Raw genomic sequence first — 13,567 nt, forward strand, 5'->3', positions numbered from 1 at the left:
GTGAGGGGAAGGCGTCAGTTTTCAGTGCGACTTTCTTACTATAAACGGCTTTTTTCACCTCACACGTTGTCATTTGTCATTTTTGTTTTAACGGCCTTTCTGTTAAACAGCCACGATGCAGATGAACTATTTTCACTGCCCAGTCAACACGCACATTTCGTTTATAATATTTGACTTAAGATTTATTTAGGTTTAATTTATCTCTGCAGACAGATGGATAAAAAGCGAGCGAGAGCCCATAGGAGAGAACGAGGGAGTCAGCGAGCTGTCTCTGCAGTATACTGGTCTGGGCTTTTCCCTCATGCTTCAAAGGCCATGGACCAGTGCCAGTCTGCTCTAACAACATCCAGATGGACGGCCACGTTACTGCTACCGAGGTGGCCTGCTGCCTTCAGACTAATAATACTCCTCCTCCTCCTGCTCTCACTTGTCTTTCTCTTTATTTATTTTTATCCTGAAACATTGTTTCTTCTCAGCGCTAATGACACATTTCTCTCTGGTTGCATTCGTCTGTTTCGCTGGTGTTAGCAGCGGCAGATCTCAGTCTTCTTTCTCCCTTACATCCCTCTCTCTTCCTCTGATGTGCAGTGATCTGCAGACACGGCTCCTCAGTGGGTCAACTGCTCATTAGCTGAACCAGCCATTGCCCCAGGGGACACCCCTCTGTTTGTGGGTGTGTGTGTGTGTGTGTGTGTCTCCCCTGAGATGAGGGGATCAGCTTATCGTGTTTCATTGTTTCTGCCTAACTCCGCTCTCATTATAGCACCCAGTCAGGGGTCCCCTTGACGCACACACGCACACTTTTGTACAGTGACACACACACCCACCCTCTCCAGCTGTAGTATTGAGCGGTGTGCACGGGCAGAGCTTGTAACAAACAAAAAGATACACAACACACTAATGTCACACTGCTCTGGGCTCACTTCTGAAGCTTTGCTATCGAGCTCAGCTAGTAATGAGTGTCTCGCACACAAACACACACACACACACACACACACACACACACACACACACACACACACACACACACACACACACACACACACACACACACACACACACACACACACACACCGTACTTACTGTCAAAGCTCCTGTGGAGACCATTGAAGACAGCCTGCAGCGACCTGCCGGCCTCTCTGATCAGTCCCTCTGTTTCTTTGGTGCTCAAACCGGCCAGGTCCTCCTCCATTGTGCTGGTACAGCAAGTCGGGCCCTGAGGACACATCCTCAGATGTTCACCTGACGCAGTGAGAGGGACACTAATTAATTAATTGGGCTTAACTGAATTGACATTATCTAATAAATGAACTTGTCAGCTTTCGAACATGTCCGTTTTCCACCATCCCGAACAACCACGAACACCGGGCTTAAAGAAGAGCAAGGTGCAGACGGGAGCTGTAACCGATTCTATTATCACTCATCGGGATGGCAACAGTCAGTTCACCACTTTATCTTAGATTGAAATATGTCAGCTACTGCTGGACAGTATGAGGCCCCCCTGAATTTGCATGTAGCGCCATCTTAGGTTAACATTTGAGTGCACGTTGAGTCTACTGTTGTAATATATCTAAATCTAGAGCTACAAAGAGGACAAAATTGTATTCTGCTAAATTAATGCGCGCAAAATAACTCACGCTCCAATCAGCTGTAGCTTTGCTTTGTAATTGGCAGGTATTTCCACATCTACTTGCTAACCTCCTCAGAAAGATTAAAACATTAATACCTGCCAAACATCAAGATGTTACAATTACAATGAGGCTAATCTCTACGTAGTTGTGCCGATAAGATGCAGAATGAGACAACAGAAATCTTTCATCTCATCTCAGACATCTTAACGTATTACAAACATGCTTTGTTTCTATTTATTCGCCAACCCCTCCGGTCTCACATGATTAGCAGGATCTGGCATGTATGCAGATGCTGTTGGACCACTTTAGTTACTGCTGCATTAGTATTTGAAAACTTCGAAATGAACTTGTATCTGCTGTGTGTTCCTTGTGTGTAGTGCTCTGCTAATATTTGGCTACTTAATTACAACTTGGCTGCAGGACACTCTCTTTCTATGTTTTTGCCAGAGTAAAGAATTTGGGTGCTTCTCATAAAATATTTATGACACTGCTGGAACCGTTTTATGCATTCAGACAAGATGAGCACTATTTACAGTGTATACAGTATAGCTGATTCATATATAGCACCAACAATGACTTTTTTTGCCCTGCTTTCCCCTCGGACTGTATATTTGTGTGTCTGCACTTTTTGAGGAAGTGTGTAAACTTGATTTAAAGTCTGTAATCGTTTTGTAAAAGTCCCTCGTTGGAGCCCATATTGCATTTAGCATTACTAAACATATTCATTCATATTCATTCATCTGTTTGCAAACAATATTATTTATTTAACAGAAACAAAAATTACCAAGGTCGATATTATCAGCCCTCTGATAATGGACCTTATAATATTTAGCCATAGCAGAAACCACTGCTGTGCAGTGATGCGTTCTTTTCCATTGTAATGCTAAAACTGAGGGTTATCTTCTAAAAACCTCAGCAACAGTTTGAGCTGTCACTTGAGAAATCATCATGCCAAAAGCAAAAGAAATCCATTTAGGCTAAAAGAATTGTTGATGCTCACAAAGCAGAAGACGGATATAGTTATATTTAAGGATAAAGCTATCACAACAATTCCAAGTTGTAAAAACTGGAGTCAGAAGTATCATCAAGACATTCAGAGAGACACACAACACAGAACAAGCCTGACAGAGGATGGAAGCAAAAGAGTTCAAAGACTAGCTAAAGAAAACTAGTGAGAGACGTGTTTACCAAGATGGGAAAGTCGCGAAGAAGAGAGGTTGGAGACCAAGAAAAACTCCCACAAAAGTGACACGTTCAAGCCAGGCTGAAGTCTGGAAAGATTATCCATACTGGAAGCGCATCCTTTGGCAAAAACTGGGTCCGGGTCATCGCTTTGTCTTCCAACGCGACAAGAATACAGAACATGCGTCGCTCCTGGAGAAGAACTACCTCCCGAAGACCAAAATGAACATTGATTGACTGGGATGTACCGGCCCTGACTTGAATTCCACTGAAAATCTGTGGGCTGAACTGAAGACCAAGGTATATGCCACAAACCATCGAATCTGGAGGAGCTAGGCAGATTCGTCAAAGAAAACCGGGCTGGGATTTCTCAGGAGATGTGTGTGAGACTTATTGAAAACTACAACCACCGACTCCAGGCTGTTATCCAGCTATGCTTTGACCCTGGTATTTGATTTTTTCTGAAATAATTTGGTTTCTGTCTGCAAAGTAAAATAATTTGAGCATCCAGAATAAAACTAGGCTGTTTGGAAAAGCTGTGTTAAAAATTCCTTGCTCTGTTTGAAAACTTTTGGGAAATATTTTTAAAAGAATGACATTTTCATTCCATTTAAAACGAATAATTCGGTCGTTGTCTGATCATGACATTCAAACATCACAGAAATGCAGAATCAAAATGTGAAAATGTACCGCCTTCAGCATTTTATTATTTTTTTGTCTCTGGTCTCATGGGGATTCCCAGAAACTGAAAAAAATTGAATATTCTTTTCCCCACATACACAAATAAACATTCACAAAGTCTCAAAAGCAGTCTGCAGCATGGACTGGTTGCCTTCAGGATTTGTGTGTGTGTGTGTGTGGGTGTTTATGTGGCTACGTCTGGAAGGGTTAAGGGTGAGTAAGTACCCCAAGGCTATGTGCATCACTGCTCTCTGCCTTCTTAACAGTTTCGGGAATCGGGTGTGTGTGTGCAGGTCTGTTGGTGTGGGTGCGCGCGCGTGTGTGTGTGTGTGCGTGTGTGTGTGTCCACTGCAGTAAGTGGAGCAGAAGGGGAGATGCCTTCATCATCACTGCTCCATGAATCTTTCATTGGCACTGGGTGGTGTGTGTGTGTGTGTGTTGTTATGTGTGTGTGTGTGTGTGACTCTGTGTGTGTGTGTGTGTTAACCGATAACCGAGAGCGAGATAAATGGTGGCATCTGGATTGCAGGAAATAGGACTTTTGTATCACCTTGCTTCGTTTCTCACATCCTGCTTTTGATATTTGGAATAATGTTTGTTTCACTGCCTTGCACAGAGTCACGGCGTTAAACCCGTCACACGCCCATCAGCTCTAACACCGAGATATTCTCTTTCATTCGGTCTTTAGTGTCAAGTGTAGGTCTGAGATGAGACGCTTCACTCATCTGAGCTTTCAAAAAAATCTACCAGTCACACCTGCTTCTTCACTGAGCGGCGAGCCTCATCATTAACTCACGTTGGAAGAAGCTCTTAAAAAGAACACTAATCACATCCTCACACTTAAGCTGTGAATTTTCACGACGCCCACAGTGCTTTCAATCTGATTTCCGGCGATAATCACTGAATCCTCATCTTTGTGCGCCGTAATTACAGCCTCACTGCCAGTTGTTCCAAACATTCAATCACATATTTAGTCAAATATACAGTTTGATATTATACGATCAGTTTGGCCAATTTTCCACACAGCTCTGCAGATTTGTCTCTGATTGGACAGGTAGAAATCATTCATGGGTGCTACTTTTTCAAGCATTTGATAGTACAAATAAATCCTTTACTAAATAGCTTATTCCATTTTAACAGCATTTTAACTTTTAAATGCTATTTTATCAACTGGAGATTTTGTATTCAATATGAAAATCTTAAGTGTGCGATTGAAAATTTATTAAAAATTATTTTAAAAAAAACATTCTTTCAGTCAGTGCTTGCACTTTTGGATTTGCACAAACATTTGGGCAAAGCAGTGAAGTAGAAGACCAGAGGCACTTTTTTTTTTCTTCTTGCACTTGTTTTCCGCCACAGTGTATATTTTGGAGATCATTTCCCATTCCCATACATATTTCATTCTCACTACTGGACAGAAAAAGCACAAACTTGGGCTATTTATTTATGGCAAAATTTATGGTTTAGTATTTGGTGTCAATCCAACCTAAAACTTAAAATAAAAATAAAACAGAAAGCCGTCATATGGGCTCTGAAAACTACACCCTGAGGCCATCTTCGAGTGCGCGTGCACAGCAGCTAATGTTAGCATTTCGCTGTCGGTTTGCTTACCGACCGTGAAGACACGGGGGCGTTTTTGTTTTTTGTTGGTTTTTTTACTACAAACACATACGCTCTACTGCATTCCTGGGTTTCTGGGTAATGGAAGCAACCGGGATCCTGCTATAAAAACGTAATTTATTTGGATAGACAGAAGTGAGTGCAGCGGTTACACACTAACACATGTGTACAAAAAGCAAGCTTGCAAACACGCTCGCCCACACATGAAAGTGCATTTAAAGGAGCCGGGGAAAAAAAGCAGAGGGTCCATCAAAGTGCAGGTTATCTGGGATTAAGCGGCTTGCTCGAGGGTTTCGTGATGGGAAATGGAGAGGCATTGGGCATTCATCTGCACACAGAGGCAGAGTGAGATTGTCAAAATGGCAGAAACTCCTTTTAAGCGAGACACAACTTTTAAGTGCCCCGGAGTAAAGTGGAGCAGGGGAGAGGAGAAATCTGGTTGCTCACACTGTTTTTTGCCCTCGAGCTACAGCATATATTTAGTTAAGTTAGCTTCCTTAGGGGTAAACACACATTTTGCACTAGACTTACGGGAACCCTCACTGACATAATCCATCTCCTAGTGCCCAAGGCCTATTTCAGATAAGAAAAGCATACATAACACATATATATTTGTGTATATATGTGTTACTTTTCCATGATTCTTTGACCCCGTTCAAGAGTCATGTGACTCAATTACAGGAGGAGAGCTCTAAGTGTTAGCGTAAATACACCAACAATGAGGTGACGTTCCTTTGCTTAAGGAACATTTGGACGCTGGAAAGGGCCTCATTCTTTTAGGACTTTGTATGCCTGTTACATGTGTCCAGGGGTCTACTGCACACACTTATGTATGCGACATGAATGGAGGTGTACATACTTGTTCAACTCCAACACGAGATTAGTAGAAGCCCGTGGAAGGAAAGCATGAAATGGGAAGAGCCTGGGCTATATGGTCAGTGAAGATCCTCTGATACCTGCGGATAGAGTCATCTTTGAGACCGATGAAATATACTTAAAGGTCTGTTAATATACATGGATGCTGCAACCAAGTAAAGTCTATGGATGAGAAAATCCAGGAATTTACTAGGGAAGAAATGGCTTTGCCCAACTGGTCCTGTGCTGGACATTTGCAAACAGAAATGACTAAACAACTTTGCGTGTGTGTGTGTGCGTGTCTGTGGTGTGCATCCAATCACACGTGGCCACATAATGAGAGGTCTTCTGATACCTGGTATGAAGGGTAATACCAGTTATGTTCATAATTTCCCTGCTGTGGTTTTGTAAGGTGCTTCTATTCCTTAATGGTTTAAATGTGATCTACGTTCTTTTTTTTTTAACTCCACACCCAACTGTTTAAAATGCTTCATGCCTCAAGGTTAACAGCTACCCAACCCTAGCTGGGTTTTGTTTGAATTGGCCACATTTGTGGTATTCAATCAGGTATAAAGGCAAAAATTTCCTGAATTGCTAAAGTATGCAGCGAGATGTGTTGTATTAATGGCTTTAGAAGGTTATAAAACATGTGAGCCCTTCAATTGTCATGTCAAATAGGTGTGTGGGGGGTGGGGGTTGCAGACAGAGTTTAACAAGTGAATCCTTTGTTCTGAGCTACGTCTTAAACTTCCTAACTTTTATCCCTAAAACCTGCAGCTTCCTGAAATATTTTTGCCTCAAATGAAGTTTGCTTTGGACTCAACCCATCTTTGCGGAGCGTCTCTGGTCTCATGCGCTGGCATATCAACCACTGCATTTGCACACTAGGGTAGATGCCAGTATTCTTCTCTTTTTTTCACAGGGTTCAACTAAAATAGATATCCAGGAACCTCTCTAAACAAATAAATACTTTGGCTGATCTCTCACTTCTGGCTTAGCTTTACCCCTGGTCGTCTATATGAGCACACCCTTCTTTAGATCCTAACAACTGTAACAACCTCTGTCCGATTTCCAATCTACCCTTCATTTCTAAAATACTCGAAAAAGTGGTTGCAGCTCAACTTCATTTACACCTGGTTAATAATCTATGAGAGATTTCAATCTGGTTTTCGCTCATGTCACATGCTTTACTTAAAGTCACTAACGATCTTCTAATCGGAGCTGACTCTGGTCTTCTCACCATTCTCGTCCTTTTAGATCTGAGCTCAGCCTTTGACACCATTTCTCACTCTGTACTTCTAAACAGACTTTCCTCTCTCGGCATCTCTGACACACCCCTCGCCTGGTTTCAATCATATCTCCTCGACCGTTCCCAGTTTATTCAACTAAGATCATTCCGCTCTCGTCTATTCCCCGTCACCTCTGGTGTACCTCAAGGCTCAGTTTTAGGCCCTCTTCTCTTCATAATATACATCCTCCCTCTAGGTACCATTTTCTGCAAATTTGATCTTCAGTTTCACTGTTTTGCTGATGACACCCAGTCCATTCTTGTCCACAGTCTTGTTACGTCCCATGGTCTCCCCCAAAAATCCCTCCATAAGCTTCAACTGGTTCAGAACTCTGCTGCTCGCATTATCACCAGAACCCCCTCCTACCAGCACATGACCCCTGTTCTTCAGGAACTTCACTGGCTTCTTGTGAAATTCCAGATAATATTCAAACCTCTTCTGCTCACCTTCAAGGCCATTCATAACCTCGCTCCTCCTTACCTTTCTGACCTGTTAACCTGTTCTGCCCGTTCACTTCGATCTTCTTCTTCTATCCAGCTTGCTGTACCTTCCTTCCGCCTCACCACCATGGGAAGCAGAGCTTTCAGCTGCTCTGCTCCCAGGCTGTGGAACTCTCTACCACCAGAAATAAGAAACATTGGTTCTCTCCCCCAGTTTAAATCCCAACTCAAAACTCAACTGTTCAAATCTGCATATTCACTGTGAATCCACTGTTTGTTTAATTTTATCTCTAGTGTAGGGTTTCAGCAGCAATAACCAGCTGTGACTGAGCAGTTTCCAGCAGTTTTCAACAGTTCCAAGCCCAACGGTGCCAGGTATGGAGCATAAACAGAACTACACTTGTTATTTTTGGGTTTCGCACCATAAACTCATCCCCAGAGTGAAACCCGCCTTCATAGAATTCTACTAAAAAGTCAAGGACAACAACCAGAACAGTGCTTGGTGCCACTAGGTGCACTGAACTGGTCAGATATGTACAATATATACAAAAGGTATCCTCAAAATGAAGATCAAGTTAAAGGAGCACAGAGGAGATCAAACATGCACAGGGGAGAGAATAGGACTCGAAGGAGGCAAACTCAGTGAGGTTTCTGATTTTGTTGTATAATAATCAAGTTCACCACTGCCCTTGGTTATGTATTCAAAACAGATGAGTCACCTAGGAAGCAGTGAGAAACTATTACTTAAGCTAAGTAAACTCAAGCTTTAACCTTCAAAGATGCCAAGGATGGAAAAACAACAACAGCAGCAAAACCTGTTTTTACTCTTAACGTCTAAAATGGAAACTGGTCATCACAAAAAAAACAGAATAATTACTGTACAAGACCGCAGAATCACACACACACGCACTAAGTTATACACGTGCAGAGCACTACCCGCTTGTTTGGTGTTTTTAATTCATTTAAAGTTTTCAAAAGAGCAGCTGTGACGTAAAAGGCAGCTGAGCTTAACGCAACCCTGTGAAAACATGCCGCCGCAGTCTTTACCATGGCGCTATCCCTGTTAATATTTATCAGCTGCTCGTGGTGATGAACACTCCAGATGGGTGGTTTCTCAGGTGCATGCATGATTCAAAGCCATTGCCAACAATCTTTAAAAAAATTAACCAGACTGCATCCCCCTGAAAATTACTACGTAAGTGTTGGCTAAACACATGCGACACTGCAGGAGATCTGATCGGCAGTGAATGAGTTACTGCGGCAACTTGATGTTGTGCACAAACTGAACATCTTTCTGTAGTTTGCCTGTTGGATGTGGGCACTGGTATTTGTGATCAACATGAATTATTTGGCCAGTATACTGGCTGACTGCTCACAGATATACTATATATTTTCTGATATGCATCGATATAAAAGTTTGTTGAAAAATCAACTTGTTTTCAATAATCTCCACGTGTAAGTAGAGTATGGTTTGGGTAAAGTTGGCGATCAAGGATCAAAGAATGCAATGAAAGCAAAATCCATTTAAATACAGATTATCCTGTTTTTTATTGGAGGAACACGTTTTTCACCTCATGAGGTTGGCGTGAATCCCGAGGAGGTAAATACTTTGGTATTGATTATGTGGAAATGCATGATGTGATATTTATGAGGAAAAATTCCTTTAATGCCAAGTAGAGATCACAGACTCCCACAGCCCTCCTGGAGCTAAGTGCTGCATTATAGAACCTGGTTGTGCTGCAGGGTATTTTGCACTTCATCATTAGCAAATCCATTTAATTCAAACCTTCTTTTTAGTTTTGCCTTCAGACAGCTTACACTGGTTGCCAAAGAGACCGCATTCATTTCCTTTTCCCATCAAAAACATACGCCTGTGACTTTCTTCTCTGCATCACACCCTCGCTGTTTCATCTCCCCACCCCCTGAATTCCTTGGGATAGCCCCGACATACCTGAGCTCGTCTCGACAAGCGAGCAAACCTCAGCACAGATTACCTGCATCGCTCTGCGGGCAAACAGAGAGTCATCCAGGCAGGGATAAAAGGCCCAAATCAAGCCCAGTCTGCAACAGGAAGGGTATTATGATTATGGGGGTGACACGGGGCAGAGGACTGGCTGTAAAGTGAGACTACGCTCAGTCCTCTTTTGAGTAAACTGAAACTCAAATTAAACTTCAATACAAGCAAACTTTGAATAAGACAAGCCACCATTCCTACTTTGGCAGCACTCACATTTAATCAAAGACAAATTGTTGAAGCAGCAGTTTATTTAAATACTTGACAGCAGCTGTCTGTTTATCTCAGTTTGTCACTTAAGTACACATTAATTAATCTCCCTCGAATGCTGCGCTGTCAGTGTTCTGGTGGCATGCTGCTGGTTTGTATCAGACACAGCAAAACATATCGGTTCAGCCTCTGGGTATAGTAACGTAATTGGTATTTGCCCTGCGGTAAAATACATTTTTATGTTCATGGGAAGATTTTTATTTGTTTATTTATTTTGCTCCATAAGGTGTTTATCATCTCCTGCATGGTGCAGAAACCACTCTTTTACTGATTCTAAATCAATTCTTACTGGGGAATGTACGTGGTTTGAAAAAGTCGTTATATAAATTTTCTTTTTTTTTTTTTTTTTTTTTTTGGCCTGTCCCGTTTGGCTCTTTTGCCTTCAGAATTGTTGTCTAAAGGCAAAGAAAGATGCCCAACGGATTTACTTTACCAAACTGACCATCCCAGCCTTGCCGTAATGGTCCATTTGATTCACCTTTTATTGTTTATTTTATTTTCACTTACTGAATACGGGACAGACTTGACTGGGGGAAAGAAGGGGAGAAAGAAAGAGGGAAAGAGAAACAGCTGAGAAGAGGGACGGGGGAGAAGGGCAAAAGACAAAAACCAACAGAACGGGCAGAGGAAAAAAATGCATATATCAATCACCTGGATCACCTGCTGAGAAAGAAAAAAGAAAGCAAGCAGAAGAGAACAAGAGTAATAGAATAAACAACATCACAATGATATATGGGAATATGACAGTAAATACTAAATGTTAAACATTATTGTGCAGCACATAAGATCAACAGAACACAGTGTGCTTTGAGGTAGGAGCCAAAAAGGGTGTAGTTTGTGGGTGTGATCACCCGTGTGTACACCTGTGAGCATGGACGCGCTTGTTTTTTGTTTTTTTAAAAGGTTCCTTCATGTAATAATCTGCTAGAGGGTGTGGGGGGGGCCACAGCCCCGTCCTCCAGGGCGTGAAGCAGGTGTGGAGGAGATCAAAACTCCAGAAATCCAGAGGCCCGCAGAACACAAGAGACCAAGGAAGACCAACAGAGGGGCAGCTGCGCCACTGTCCCGGAAAGAGCTGAGGAGAGTCCCAGATGAGGGCTCACTCAGCAGCCGCGGAGCAGAAGTCAGGGGGAGTTGCAGTGACGCGCCCGTGAGCTCCGCCGGCAGCCAGCTGCGCCTGAGTGACCGAGCCCCAGGCCGAGAGGCCGGGGGCACCCCACCTCCGAAGTGGCCCGAGCGAGCCCCAGGCTCCAGGCCCCGATAAGCGGCCGCCAAGGAGTGAGCCGGTGTGTACCTGGACGCCCATCCCCGGACACAAAGAACCACCAACGCACCGATGTCTGAGGGGGTCCGCCACTGGCAGGGGAAGTGGTGGTAGGGGGAGATAGGCCTCCAAACCTTGGAGGGCCTGAGATGTCCCCAGAGAGGTGGCGCCTGACACCCAACCTGACATATAGACACAGACATACAGGCACACACATATACAAACATCCATTCCCCCCCCTCATGCTCTCATATGCACTTACTCCACACTCAACCAACGTGGAGACAGACATAAAGAGACGCTGTACACACGATCACACTCCCCAAGCGTACTCTACAAACCGGGTCTAGGTGCCCCCGCCCCTGGAGGGGGGAACTGCACCCAGACCCAGGTGGTGTTTCCCTTTTCCCTGCGGTGGGGGGAGGCAGACCGCCCCGACTCCGCAGCAGCAGGAAGGCCCCACACTCCAGACCGCAGTCGGACGGCCAACTCCTCCTCCTAGTCCTAGCCCCCCTGCTCCAGCAGGTCGCAGAGAACGGGGGTGAGAGAAGACTCCGAACCTCCCTCCACCCGCTCATTGTAATGTTGATGCATGTGTGTTCTAAGGTGCATTTAAAACCCAGGAGGGCTTGGAGCTACCTGCCAGAGAGCAGCAGGTAAGCGCATGGTCCCTCCTGCTAGCCCTCAATGTCTACGTGTATTTAAAATTGAGAGGTGGGCAACGATGCCAGGGGTGGGGTGTACACCCTGATGGTACTTTGGACTCCGTGTATCGTGCCCACCCCCAAGATCCTATATGTATGTGTAATGAGAGTGTGAGTAATGTGAATGTCTAAGTTGTGGGATAAAATTGAGGCAGAGGCAGCCAGAAGGGGACAGAGGGGGGGGTAGCCTCCTCTGCACCCTGGTGACATACCCCTACTCCAAGGCCCTGCATGTGTGGGTGGTTGTGGTGGAGCGGGAAGAGGGAGGCAGCTGGAGATGGGGAGGGAAGGAAGGGAGGGGCAAGTGACCCCTCCCTGGGGCCAGCTCCCCCGCTGACCCCAGTAGGCACCCCCATACTCCGCGACCCGCCAGGGAAAGGGGGCCCAGGCCCATCCAGTGCAGCAGCGCCGCCCGGCCCCACAGAGCCCGGGACAGTCCACCCAACCCCACCACAGAGAAAACTGCACCCACCCCACCATCCACTCATCTTCCAGACTACATAAGACAATAAACACCCAGGCTGAGATCTTCCTCCACCTCTCCTGTATCTCCCCCTCCTGCAGAGGCAGCTCCTGAGGAGAGGAAAGCTCCTGCAAGATGTGACAATCTCCCCCACCAGTTGAAGAGCCCCCCAGGTGGCTCGACGCACCGGCGGCACCCTGCTCCAGGGCTGGGCCCCCATGCACCCACCCGCCCACAACCCCGGCAACACACCAACCAGGACCCAAGCCCCCGAGGCCCGGTCCGGGTCCCAGCCCAGAGACGGAGCGCCCCCAGAACCTCACGCCCATCCCGGACCCACCCAGGGGCAGCCAGGCTACCAGGTCAGTAACCCACGTCCGTCAGCACAGACCCTCCCCTAGCCCCGCTGCACGCAGCCGCGAGGAAACAGTCACCGGAGAGCCAACAGAGCCCCTAACCGGACATGACCGCTACCCCGGGTTGAGCCCCCCAAGGAAGATGCCTCCGGGGAACCCCCCGACGCCCTAAGCCTGTCCCTACCCCCACACCAATCACAACAGTGAAGGCGGGACCAAACTATGACCCCCCACCCCCACTAGGTGATGGAGCTGATCAAAGGAGCCCAGAGCAATTAATCTGATGTGGTGGCAGAGGCTGTATCAAGACTAATGTAATCTAATAGATAATTTCTATATTGGTTAGAATTAAGATTATTTTTATTTTTCCAGTTCATGAGGACTGTTTTCTTGGCTATGCATAGGGCAGTGAAAACCATATGGGCGATATTCTTTTCTGAAGTGACATTATCTAAGCTGCCCAACACACACACTAAGGGGGAAGTTGGAATGTTACATTTCAGACACTTCGATAAGTCTTCACATATCTCGCGCCAAAACTTCTGAACTGGTGGACAGAACCAAAGAGCGTGGATATAATTGTCCGATGAATTGGTTTGGCAGTGTGAGCAGTTGTTGGTAGACGTATGTGGCATGAATAAGGCACGGCGGGACCACGGAGCGACGTTCAGAGCCAACTTTATTTGATTCACGTCACACCACACCACCACCAACCCCTGAGTCCCCGTGTTTTAACACGGCGGGCGTGATTGCGGATGCCGTGCAGGTGCGTCCGCACGGCCCCGCAGACCACGCCCC

General features: G+C 45.4%; 1 protein-coding gene across 1 annotated transcript in view; it reads right to left on the bottom strand.

Moving 5' to 3' along the window:
* gpc1a (glypican 1a) overlaps positions 1-13,567 on the bottom strand; it is a 47,911-nt gene that overhangs the window by 11,453 nt on the left and 22,891 nt on the right. Inside the window, exon 2 of the mRNA XM_026146833.2 lies at positions 1,084-1,242. Within this exon, the coding sequence (XP_026002618.1) occupies positions 1,084-1,242 (159 nt within the window). The remainder of the gene's footprint in view (positions 1-1,083; positions 1,243-13,567) is intronic.

Source organism: Astatotilapia calliptera, chromosome 17 (assembly GCF_964374335.1).
Source record: "Astatotilapia calliptera chromosome 17, fAstCal68.1, whole genome shotgun sequence".
NCBI classification, from domain to species: domain Eukaryota; kingdom Metazoa; phylum Chordata; class Actinopteri; order Cichliformes; family Cichlidae; genus Astatotilapia; species Astatotilapia calliptera.